Here is a 12479-nt window from a genome sequence, read left to right as displayed (position 1 = left end):
AGGAATCTCAGCTAAGGAATCACTGTAACATCTGCCCTCATCATCCTGGTGGCTCATAACAGATACAAAAAGGTTATGGATAAGTTCCTGAATTAGCAAAGTGACATTGGGCACATGAGAATCCTCATCTCCTTCTATTTCCCTCCGAGTCTCAAGCAAAACCTTATGCAGGACAAGAGCATCCTTATAAATCAAAGACTCCGGCTCGTTGTAAGTGCAAGCGTTATTGAACATCATCACAAAGTCCTCCACCATGGAGTCGATATCCTGGTATTTATTTGCCATCATATGGCTCCTGATCTTTTCCATGTCCACAGGTTTTTTAATGGTGACATAGTAGTCGGGGAGCTCGGAGCGGGACGGCAGCCGCAGGAAGATGGCGCTGAGCCGCCTGCCTCGCTTGTCCGTGTAGTTCTTAACGGCCTCGTACACCTCATTCAGCTTCTGCTGCATTGGAGTCATGTACTTGGATTTTTTAGGAGAAATCCCACTTTTCCTGCCTAAGATGACAGAAAGAAAAAAAGACAAACAAAAAGAAAAATGATAAATCCAAGAACTCTCACACTTCTCTGGTCCATCTCCAGTGCAGACTGGAGAATTGCTCACTGAAGCAATGGGATGAGCACAAGCCTCACAACACGGAGCCCATTCCACGCTGCAGTTTGCTTTACTTTTTATAACTGCATGACTGTATTTTTAAAATGTTATTTTTGGCAAAGATGGAATCATAACTCACTATCTGGTCCGCCTGGCCAAGGCCTCTTCACACTTAGCATGGAAAACATCTTTTCCTACCTCATGTCATTACTCAGCTCCTCTATACTCAGTTTGATTTTGCCAGCCCTGCATACCTTTCTCTCTACAGCTGTTAAAAATCCAGACATCAGAGGGGTTTTGCTATCACTGAGTATTCTAAATATTATCAGATTCCTTATGACATTTATGCCAAATTGAGAGGATTATTACAGGTAAAATGCAAATTAAGGCCTCCCACAGGATTATCAATCAGATTGGCTTTCTGATTAATTCAGGATCTGTGTCACTGTGCTGCACAGACTCTGCCTGTGAGTTCTCTACACCTGGGCCTTACCTGAGAGCTGCACGTTTAATTTTTAAGAGGCCTGTGTGCAGTTAAGTTTCTTTAAGTCTTTCTGTGCAATTTTATTCTTCTCAGTTTGCTAAATTCTGAACACATATTAGAGGTACACAAGATTTGGCTAGTAACAAATCCAGTTTGTAAGGGAAACAGCTCTCAGAACAGACGTGGGAAGTTTCGCTTCCATGTTTTTCATGGCTTTCAATAGTTTTACAAATAAAGCTCACTCTTTTACCATTCAGTGGAAATCCCAGACATTTACCCAAGGAAATGAAGAGCTTTGCTCAGTGTGAGAAGTGCCTCACTTGTAAGCAAACCCTGCAACACATGGTCAGAGTGACTGGGCACACAATGCACCATCCAACATCTGGATGACACTACATGACTAAATGCTGCTCATTCCAGTCATTCTGCAGTTTTCTTTCTACACTCTAATTTACTTTTCTTAGAAAACACTACATGCAACAACTTAATTCTATTTTATATGCATATAAACAAACCATTGCTGTGATGATTTAGAAAATGTAATTCTACTTTGCACATCTGTGTACACCAAACCATTGCTGTGATGATTTAGAAAACGTAATTCTACTTTGCACATCCGTGTACATGTGCAGAACTACTCTAAAAGGAAGATCTGTCCATCTGTATTGGAGTTTCATAAGTGCTGAAATGAGACAGAGCAATGTACAAGGTTGCCTTACTTAGCTTTAGTTTAGGGGATGCAACATCATCATCTTCAGCCAAGGGTCCCAGTTCTTTCCTTTTTTCTTTAAGGATCTTTTCCAGCATATGGGCATCATTGTACACCTATTAATCAGTAAAAGCAATCAAAAACCAGCCAAAACAAGGTTTACTGTGTTTAGTTTAAAACTAGCCCCTAAGGAACATCTAAATGTTAGTTTGGAAAAGCTGTGAGAAAAATCAAGTACTTTATGCAAAGTGTACATTTGAGAAATAAATCCTTTTTATCTGACTCACACAGGTAAGCAGAACTGATGAACACCATCAAAATCAGGGAGCTAAACCCCTTGAATAAATTATCTAATCAAGCTGCATTTCTGTTCCAAAGACTACAAAATGGCAAGTTGTTTTATCAACTCCCTCATCAAACCCTTCAGCTGAGCAATTAAAGATCTCTTAAACTACTGTGATTCCACCAAGGTACAAAGGCCTAGAACAGTCCTCCTGGGTCTTCAAATCCAACCTCAGTGAATGTAACCTCATCATAAAGTCCTGTACAGTAGCTGATCAAGTTCCTTATTAGAAACAGCTGGAAATCCTTACCCGCACCCTGTTTCACAACACCCTGCTTGCTGGTTGAGAAACATCGCAGTACAGACACACCCTGCAGTACATTTGTAAATGAAAAACATATTCCTTTCAGACTCCTTTTGCTAGGCTAAACAAGTCAGGCCTTCTAATCTGATCCCCCACACTCTCTACTTCCATGACAACAAAGCTGGTTTCTTTCCAACAGAGAAATCCTTCCTTCAGAAGTTCGGAGAATTTCTATTTTAGTTCAATAAACAGTTATAATAAATAATGTGAGTAACAGTCAAAATGAAATCATCCTACCATAACTGACACATCTGCAAAGAAGAGAGGTGAGTGTGAGTGATGAATGAAATCAGTACCTGGGAGCCTTCCTCGTTGTAATGCCTCGCGTTTCGGAACATGAGCTTCATGTCTTCGATCATGGCTTCCTCCGCCGCGTACTTGTCGTTGCGGATGTTGTGTTCGATCATTTTCAAGTCCATTGGCTCCAAGATAATTTTATAATAGTCTGGATAGTCCTTTTTGGATGGCTTAACTGTGAACAGATCACAGAGCCTCCTGCCTGTGCCTGGCTCTCGAGCTTCCAGAACTGCATTGTATAAGATCTTCATTCGCTGCTTCCGGATATTCTTTTTACTGTTAGGTCAAGGAGAAAAAGAAAAAGGGAAAGAATAAATGTCAGGGGCTCTTTTTCCCACTTCCAACACAAATATCAAAATGACATTTTCCTCTGCCATGGAAAAACAACCAGAACCACCTAAACACACTCAAGAATTCAACATTAAGACAATGCACCAGAATTTGCAGATGACAACAGCACCATAACCCACAGTCTGCAACAGGAGCAGGAAACTACTCTTAGATATGATTTTTCTCTCATTGCACTTGAGTTTAAGTATACTACAGAATAAAACAAATAACTCTTTTTCACAGTTGCATGGGTCAAAAGGAGCTTTAAGCACTTCTCAGCTGCAGAGAAAACAAACTGGTCAGGACCAGGAGTCTGAATCCAGGAGCTCAAGATCCAGAGCAAACAGGAAAAAACATCCAGCCAGTATCTTTGTGACTACATCTGCTGAATATAGAATATCAAAGACTTGAGCTACTATTTCAGAGAAATTCTTCAGTACCAGATAAAAGAAAATAAGGACATCAAGAATGTAGTAGTAAGAAGGATCTGAACTGCTTAAATATCTGTCAGTCACAGCCAAATGAAGTTACAAGTCCATAAAGCTCATCAAAACTGCAAACACAGGTAGAAAATGGTCACATACATGCTATCCCCACAAAATTCATAGTCATCCTATGTGTAGCCCTTATGGCTGTCTCAAGAAATCTGACAGCACAACCAAGACAGAGCTCCCTGTGCATACACTGCATGGTCTATGAGCAGATCAGGTAAGGGAGACAAAATAACGTACAATCTCATCTCAGTACTGTGGCACTCAAATACACTCTCTACAAAGCACTTTTAAACAAGTTTCCAAACTGCAATCTCCTTAAGATTTATTGAGGTAGTTCTAATTTTGACTATATTATCTGTAAAGACAACAAAACCAAAACAATCCGAAACTACCTCCAACTGCAGAACGAGCAAAACATCCCTGTATAACTTCTCAGAGATCAAACTGCACCACAGATTTTCCAACAACTGGATCTTTTCCTCCCACATTTAAAACACTCCTAATTCAGCACAGCCTCATGCCTCAAACACCTTTTGCTCCTTGGTGAGCTCAGCAAAATAATGAAAATTAACAACAAAGAAAACTCAAAATGTATCTTACATAGGTTAAAAACTTTTTTTCTGCATTATCATCACTGCTGGAAAATGCTAGTTAGCTGCTCACACTAGCAGATGAGCAATGCCGGAACACAGACATGCTTCCAAATTCCCCATTTTAACATGTTTCCAAGTTTCAGCATTCAGTTCAATGGAAGCAGGCAAAGCGAAACCAAAGCAGAAATAGCAAAAGGTCTGCCAGGACTCAAGATTCAGGTCATGCATCTGATACATGAAAGGGGACATTCAAACAACTTTCTTCTGTGTCACTGTTATTTTCCCAACAGGATGAGTTTTTCATGGGTTATTAGTTTCCTTTTCTCAGCAACGTTTTGAAATTCCTCTCAGTGTTTCACTTTTGCCATCAGTAGCATTTACAATCTTCTTTTCCTTCCTATCATTCATCAAGTGAAATGAATAACTAATATTGAACTGACAACATCAGAAGCATTTTCAGGTTCTGTTCAGGCATCATTTTGATTTCCCATACCTATGAACACAACTTTTTGTCTCTTACTGTTCTCAGATGACAAGGCCTGATAGATTCCTTCTTTTAAGCATTTCAGTATTGTCTTGGACAAGGTGATCAAAAGCAACATGGGATTAAAAGGACACCAATGACAATTTGACTGATTAGTTTAGTACTTTTCTTTGAGCCCAAAGATCACAAAACTAACAATTTTCACAACTTGTTCCTTCCCAACCTTCATTTGGTACTGTGGTCTGTCTTATTGTTCCACTACATTTCTTCCTCCTAGCATCCCTAGACTGTACCACCTCCTAAATCCATGTTCACATTTTCTCCCTACAGATTAGTTATGGGTGTATATCATTGCATTTACATGACTGCTCTTCAGTGCCTCTTTGCTGATGCTCTGTTTCATTCCCTTCCTCCCCCCACAATGGCTGTTACTTTGGCAGAACAAAGAAATAAATATATAGGAAGCTGAAGGTCATAAGCAACACCAAAGAAATATGCAGAGGAACATTAATTACATAGCTGCAATCACTGTAAAGAATTCTTTCCATAAACCATCACTAACGCTCACCTAATTCAATGTAACTACAGTGTCCATGCCACTTACTGAACTGATGTTGACAACTGTCAACTAATAGACCAAAACAGGAAAATAAAGTCAGCAAATAGTTTTAAGTTAATTAGAACCAACACTCAACAATGTTAAGTTTCAGAATTACAAATCCCTACACAAATGCTAAAGACCACGGCTGCTTATTCTCTTTAACACATAAAAGATGCAGCAGTGTCACGGTCTGCAGGAACTACAGCAGCACATACCTTTTCCTTTTTGAGCTTCCAGTATCAGATGTAGCAGAAGAAATCATACTGTCCCCATCCTCAATATCATCTCTCCTAGCGAGCTCCTTCTTCTTTGCCTGAAAAAAGAGCAAATCCCTGAAGCCAAACTCACTGCTGGACACTTCCAGAATAGTACTGAACATTTAAATAGATCAGAAGCACAAAGAAAGATGCAACTATGGGTTTTGAGACTAAACCAGCATCAAAATATTTCCAGTGATTTGTTTAATATAAGTTGGGAGACATAAAACAGCAGCATAATTCTTTCTAACAGTCAGAACAGTTTTTGAAGAACCAATCTGAAAACAATGCCATTTCAGACTGCAGCACTTAGCTGGAACACTTAGTGAAATCTGAAGTGGTTTAGCATGCTCCAACTAACTGCAAACCCTAAAAAATCCTCATATCATCAATCTTCTCCAACTTGATTGTGTTAAGAGTCATAGTAAGGGATAAATTGACCAAATGAAATCACAGAAGGCAGCAGGTGTGCTGAAGATAAATCACTTTATGATGCTCTTCATTCCCATACTTCCCCCTAAGCAAGAAAACACCACTGCAAATACAGGTCTAGGTAAACATTACTTTGCAAAATACCCATTAGGGAAATAAATTGACATGTGAAGTTATATCCTTTCGATTGTTCTACTCCACATACCTGCATAACCTGCTGCATTTTCAGTACTCTTTTATAGATGGCAGAATTGGGAACATTGTACCGCTTGGCATTTTCAAACATCAAATTCAGATCAGCCTCCAACTGATCTAAAGTTTCATATTCATGGTTCTTCAGCTTGGTTCTGCAAAAGAGAAATACCAATCAGATCCTTCACAAGTTGCACAGTGCAAAACAGTTCTTTAGTATCTTAATTTTCACGAAAAATCAATACCCAAAGAGCTCTTAATTACAGAAACGTGTTTTCTTTTTCTGGTGCTCAAGTAACATCTACAGTTGTAACTATATGAGGGAAACATATCTCCTCTTAGAGAATGGCTTCAATAATTCTGCAAGCCATGCAGACTGAAGTCCTGTCTGCACACTCAGATGGGATGTGGCACGGGGGAGGCAGGAGCACGACCTGCTGACACTACTCCAGTGCCCCTCAGCCTGACCTCAGGGCATGATGCCAGTGTGACAGGCAAGCTCTGCACCACCACCACCACTGCCTGCCCTACACCAACCCCTTCGTCTTCAGTGGGAACCAGGAGTGCCCAGAATCTCTCATGCTAACCCACTCCAATGTTTCCCTTGTCTTCACGTGAAAACAGGAGAGGACTCATAACAATAAAGTCATTTTTCACACACTAAACACATGAATCAGTGCACTAAGCTTGCCAACAACTTTATGGGTTTCTCACATTTCCTTGCACAATGGGTGAAAGTTCTAGACAACTCTTTTAAACCTTCCAAAACTTCATTACACACAGCAGAAAATATTAATCTGCAACAACACAAACCCCAAACCCTATCACAGCTGCAAACCTCAGCCATCCTCCTGCACAGCTCCCTCCTGACCTGCCTGCCTGGCACATCTGCTGCTTACATACCTTTAAACCCAGTCTGGTTTCTTCTGCACCTGGCTCAATGTGAACCTGTCTGATGGAGAATAAGCTCTACCACAAAATAAATGTAATATAACTATGTTTTAGCCTCAAACCTTGCCTGACAAAGTTCAGCTGTAAAGCTGAAGTCCAAGCGGTGTAAAGCAGAATTCTCACAGGTCAGCCAAGGATGAGGAAGTCACAGTTGGATTAAACATGGCACACAGCTGAAACTGTTATAAAACCCACAGAGAAGTGCACATGTCTGTAAAGCTGTCGTGATGGAAAAACATTCTGCAGGAAATGTCCACCTCACTGCACATTTCCAGGATGGCAACTGCATGTGCCTCACTGAAACAGCGAGATGAAGCATGTTTCTTTTTATTTCAGAGTTGAAGAATCAGTGTGTCTCCAATGATCATGAAAAAATAAAAAAACAACTTCGGACAAATATCCTAAATGGAAGATGTGGGGAAAATCACCTGTTGTCATTCTCATTTCAAATGAACCGTTTTGGGTTCATACATGTTTTTTAAGACTTTAAGACATCAATATCTTGCAAACCTTTATGCATTACTTTTCAGGTTATTTTAATATTTCCAACTGAAGCAACAGATAATCGAGAAATTTTCCTGCCAGCTTCATTCTGTTGCTCCAGAAAACAGGAGAGTTACCAATATAATAATCATTAGATTAGTATGCAATAAATACACAAACAAACACGGAATCCTCCCAAAAGGACAAGATTTTGGGTACCAATTAAATTGCTATGAAGAAAAGGCAAATCAGCCTCCATTTACACCTTGTAAAATTCCAGCAACGATTATTTGCATATGTTAAGGAATATGAGACTGGTATTACAAAAGTCAAAAACGAAATAAAAAGCTCATGACATTTAGGATTATTTTGCTCTAAACCACTAGCATATGATGCACAGGGTCATAAATACTCAGGATGTGAACACTATCACCACTTGTGTATCCACACCCAACCAACCAAGGTTCAGGGCATCTGATTTTAAGAAAACTTAGATTCACAGCTGTATTCATGAGGGCTGACCACAAAAGTGAAAATCCAGACTTAGCCCATATGGTTTGGAAAGAGAAAACTTCCAACCACAGGTATGAAGAATGAAAATGCATAGGAACAAAAGTGATCCTGTTGGAGTCTGCAAAGAGCCTCCTCTCTTCCCACCCCCTTCAATGTACTTGCTATCAGCAAACAATAGGATGATTAATTAAGAAGGTTATTCACAGAAGTACTTTGAACAGAGTTAATTACAGTCAAACTCAGCAGAACACAAGTACTGTGAATGCTATGAAATGCAGCTTCACAACACATTTTTCACAGGCCATCTCACCAATCTTAGGAGAAAAGGATTTTAAAACATCAGTTTATTTCACAAAGTGAGACTAAAGCGAACCAACCCCACAGCTCTGCAAAAAGTCACTGCCAATGTAACACAAATTACACACTAGAAACCAAGAGAAATTTCTGTCAAATGATTGACTGTGATACATCTGGAGCCAAAAGCAAGATTAAAACTTGGAAGAATATCCTTTGAAACATAACGACCTTGGCAAAATAAGGGGAAAATAATCACAGTTTAAAAGGTAGGCTACAGTTTCATAAGGCCACTAAGCCCAAAACAACACTGGCAGGACATTTAGTTGGGTCAAAATCAGAAGAGTAATTGACAAACAATACAGTATGCTGGCACTCAGCCTCCCAGAGGTCTCCTGGAATCTCATCAGCCCTTCCAGGGGGAATATCTGAAAGAACTGATGATGGGAGAGATACGTCTCTTCACAGAATCAAAAGAGTCATCATATTGGGCACATACTATGCCTACAAATTTCCTACAGAAAAAATTCAGACACATGACTAAAACCAGTTATGTAACTTATTTTCTCATATTCTGAAATTGTGAAGTGCTAGTCCTGTCTCTTCAGGGAAAAAACCCACAAACAAAGGATGTGTGGGATCACGAAAGGCATTTGACAAATGTCAACAAAATACATCAGGAACCTTGTTTACTTGAGCCTGAAATTTCATAAAGGCCTTACATATGCACTGGAACTACTTGCCAAGGTAGGAAACTGGTTATGCAACCAGAAGATTTTAAAAATATACAATATTCAACAAATAGAAAATTATTTCAAGTGACAAAAGGAATGACAGAACTCCTAAATTTCAGATGAAGTGAAAATTCACAATGTATTCTAAATATCAGTCATCATTTTCTCTGCAGAGAATATTTACCTGTTCATCAATTAAGCAAACTGAAAAGTAGTGTCATGTTATTTTTCTAAAGTCAATGTAATACTAAAATCTTAATGCAATTCTTTTTCCATGAAGAACTTAATTTGTAATGGGTTTAGGCTCTTTTCTTTCCATTTTTTTTTAAATAAGAAAGTTCTCTATTAACTCTTCAGATGTTACCTCAGGCAGTAGTTTGCATTACTTCAAGTTCCACTCCTTTATTTGCCATAGTACTAAAACTGGTTAAATGACATGGCACAATCTGCCTGACCAGGTGATGACACTTACTGTAAACTCCACTCAAATAACCAATAATTAATCCAAAAGCAACAAGAGCCACCACTAATCTCACATCTTTGGGAGAGCCTCAACACATCCCAGTGCAGTCAAATGAAATGTTTAGATTCCTGTGTCACAGACCACTGTCCAAAAAGTGGCATGTTCATAGGAAAAATGCATTTCAATTCCCCCAGCAGTAGACATCACACAAACCCAGGCAGATTTTACCCTAGATCCTTGCAATGTTTTTAAACCTCAACTACCATCTCAGCTTCCAGGAGCACAAAACACCAGGGTGTGCCAGTGAAGGTGCCAATTTCAGTGCCTGTGCTCCCACACTGCCCTCACTTGTTTGAGGAGAGCTGAAATCTGGGAACTCCCTGGCACACCTTCCTCCTCTGATATAAGAAAGCCTGACCCTCTTGCCTTAGGGATCATACCTCCTAACACTGTCAAGTTTACAAAGGAACACAGTTCCTGCAAGCATGCCAGGGTCTAGCACTTATGCACTGGGTCACTGAACAAATTCTCCTGTGTTTCCTGACTATTCATATGGTTACTGGTAATTACAGAATGACTTTCCATCAGCTATGTCAAGTTTCAAGTAACCTCCACACCAAGCACTTTTACCACACATGAAAGACACAGCCTTCAGTGTCATACCTTTCTTTTAAAATAGGATTTTCTTGTTCTACAGCTCTGAGTTTTGTCCTGTTTGAGGCAGGGAATTCTCATCAGTGTGAGAGAACACCTGGTGGGAGGGAATGAAAGGGGACCCAGGCTCATCTCAGCTGTGCCCACTGACTGGGCAAGAGGTAAGGGGAACAAATGGGAGCACATGAAATTTCAGCTAACACAAGGGGGTTTTACTGTGAGGGTGGTCAAACACTGGCACTGGCTGCCCAGGGAGGATGTGGAGTCTCCATCTGTGGAGATACTGAAAACCTGACTTGATATAGCCCTGGGCACCTTGCCCTGGGTGACCCTGCCATACCCAGGGGTTGGGCTGGATGGTCTTCCTTCCAGCCTTGGCTATTCTGTGATTCTGTAAAGAGCAAGTCAGGAGGAAACTAGCAGAAAACCAAAGCTATCAGCAGGATTACCTCCCACATCAAGGAACAGCTGGGGATCTGCACTCAGCTCAAATGACTGAGGCTCATAACACCCATGAAGTGACTGAGAGGCTGTGACAGGTACATCTCATTAAAGCTAAGCACACTCATACACTCCCTCTAGAAATCATGTATTATTTTTTAAGACTTTGCCTGCATTTAGCACACACAAAACCCCCTGAAATATATGACTAGCTGTGAAATTTGCAACAGCCACACACTGCACAGTTCACTCTGGCAGGATAGCCTAGGCAGCCAGATGCCAAAGCAAAACAGATAGGAGACAGGAATAACAGGCTTTACTCCAACACCTTCAGCGTTTCACTGGGACATTTAACTTTACTGTCTCCATCTGGGAACAGAAAATGTGCCCTTTATATGTATATCTCAAAAAAACCTCAAAACCCACAAACAAACCACAAAAAAAAACCAATCCCCAAAACCAAACTCCCACAACAAAAAGCCACAAAGAACCTCCAACCCTAACAAGTGACAGTTTTGAATACCAAAAGATATATTTGCAATATCAGTAAAACCACACCAACTTCAGTTTTCCCTGAAAGACATCAACTAAGTGCTTATATACACGATTTGAAGGCTTTTTAAGTATAGTAAGAAGTAAAGGTTATATGGCAATTTAATAAACAGCTGAATTTCAGAATTTGCAAAAAGAAGCTGGACTACTATAAACACTGTGCTTTAACTTGTGAGCCTCAAATACTCTTCCTAAAAATTCTGCCCGCTCCTTATTTTCTAGGCTTTCAGGCAGTAAGTAATTTTTTTCTACAGTTCTTCACTCCACTTGTGTGGAGTTTGTGTGCTGCTCACAAAGCCAGATGCAATCTGCCTACACTGAGGGAAAGCAGAAGTGCAGTTGCCTCTCCATGGCAAATTATTTGTCTTACAACTCGTATCAAGGATATCTTAATGGAAAGCCTTTCCCAATTAAATCTGTTCATACATAATTTGAGCTGATACTTTTAAGTACATTCAGACAAAAAGCTTCCTGACAACTGTCTAAGATTCTTCTCAATTTCACTTCTTTTTTCCCATCAAAAGTACATTTTGTGCTTCATTCAAGACAAGACGAAACACTTTCTCTGCCAAACCAATAGCTGTGCTAAGACATAAGAAAAAATGTTTTAAAGCCACGAATGGATAGATAACCAGTGTGGCAGCTCCAGACTTGTTCCCCAGCACATGCAGAACACCCTCTGACAAGTTCAAAAACCCCACAAACCAGCTTTGTTAGTTTCTGGTCTAACAAAGACATTGCTTATTTAACAATTATCCCAAGTCTGGTGGATCATATTACGGTGTAACTACAAGTTACAGAGCTGTGCATCAGAGTGGATTACAGACACGTGAACACTAAGGGCCCAGCACTCACCCACTAAGGCTGAAGGCCCAGCACTCCTGCAGTGTAGCTTGAGCAGGGACTGGAGTGGCCACTGGGCTGGAGGCCTGGGCCACCCAAGGCTGCTCAGCACTATTAAAGTCTACTAATGCACTCAGGCCCCTGACACACATCCATCACGTTAGCTTAACTTGGGCCACTAAAGAAAGATCTTCCTTACTTATTTTCACTCAGGGGTCTAATCTGACAACTGTGCTCTGGCATCTGATGAACCTTTCATGGCTCACAGATTTATAAATGATGAACTGCTTACTTCAGCCCAGGACAGCTACATCATGAGTGATAATAATTATTATCCACAGTTACACAGTGACCTAGACAAAAGGAATGTAACTGCAACCATCTTTCTGCAGTTCACATTGCTAAAGACTGTTAATTTGGAAAACACAGCAGTA

General features: G+C 40.2%; 1 protein-coding gene across 1 annotated transcript in view; it reads right to left on the bottom strand.

Annotated features, from left to right (window-relative positions):
- PBRM1 (polybromo 1) overlaps positions 1-12479 on the bottom strand; it is a 55020-nt gene that overhangs the window by 25715 nt on the left and 16826 nt on the right. The window contains 5 exon segments of the mRNA XM_009076007.1: positions 2-500; positions 1801-1906; positions 2734-3010; positions 5452-5549; positions 6131-6272. Of these exon segments, the coding sequence (XP_009074255.1) occupies positions 2-500; positions 1801-1906; positions 2734-3010; positions 5452-5549; positions 6131-6272 (1122 nt within the window).

The sequence above is a fragment of the Acanthisitta chloris genome, unplaced genomic scaffold, assembly GCF_000695815.1.
Source record: "Acanthisitta chloris isolate BGI_N310 unplaced genomic scaffold, ASM69581v1 scaffold41145, whole genome shotgun sequence".
In the NCBI taxonomy this organism is placed as follows: Eukaryota; Metazoa; Chordata; class Aves; order Passeriformes; family Acanthisittidae; genus Acanthisitta; species Acanthisitta chloris.
This window is presented reverse-complemented; position numbering and strand designations above follow the sequence as displayed.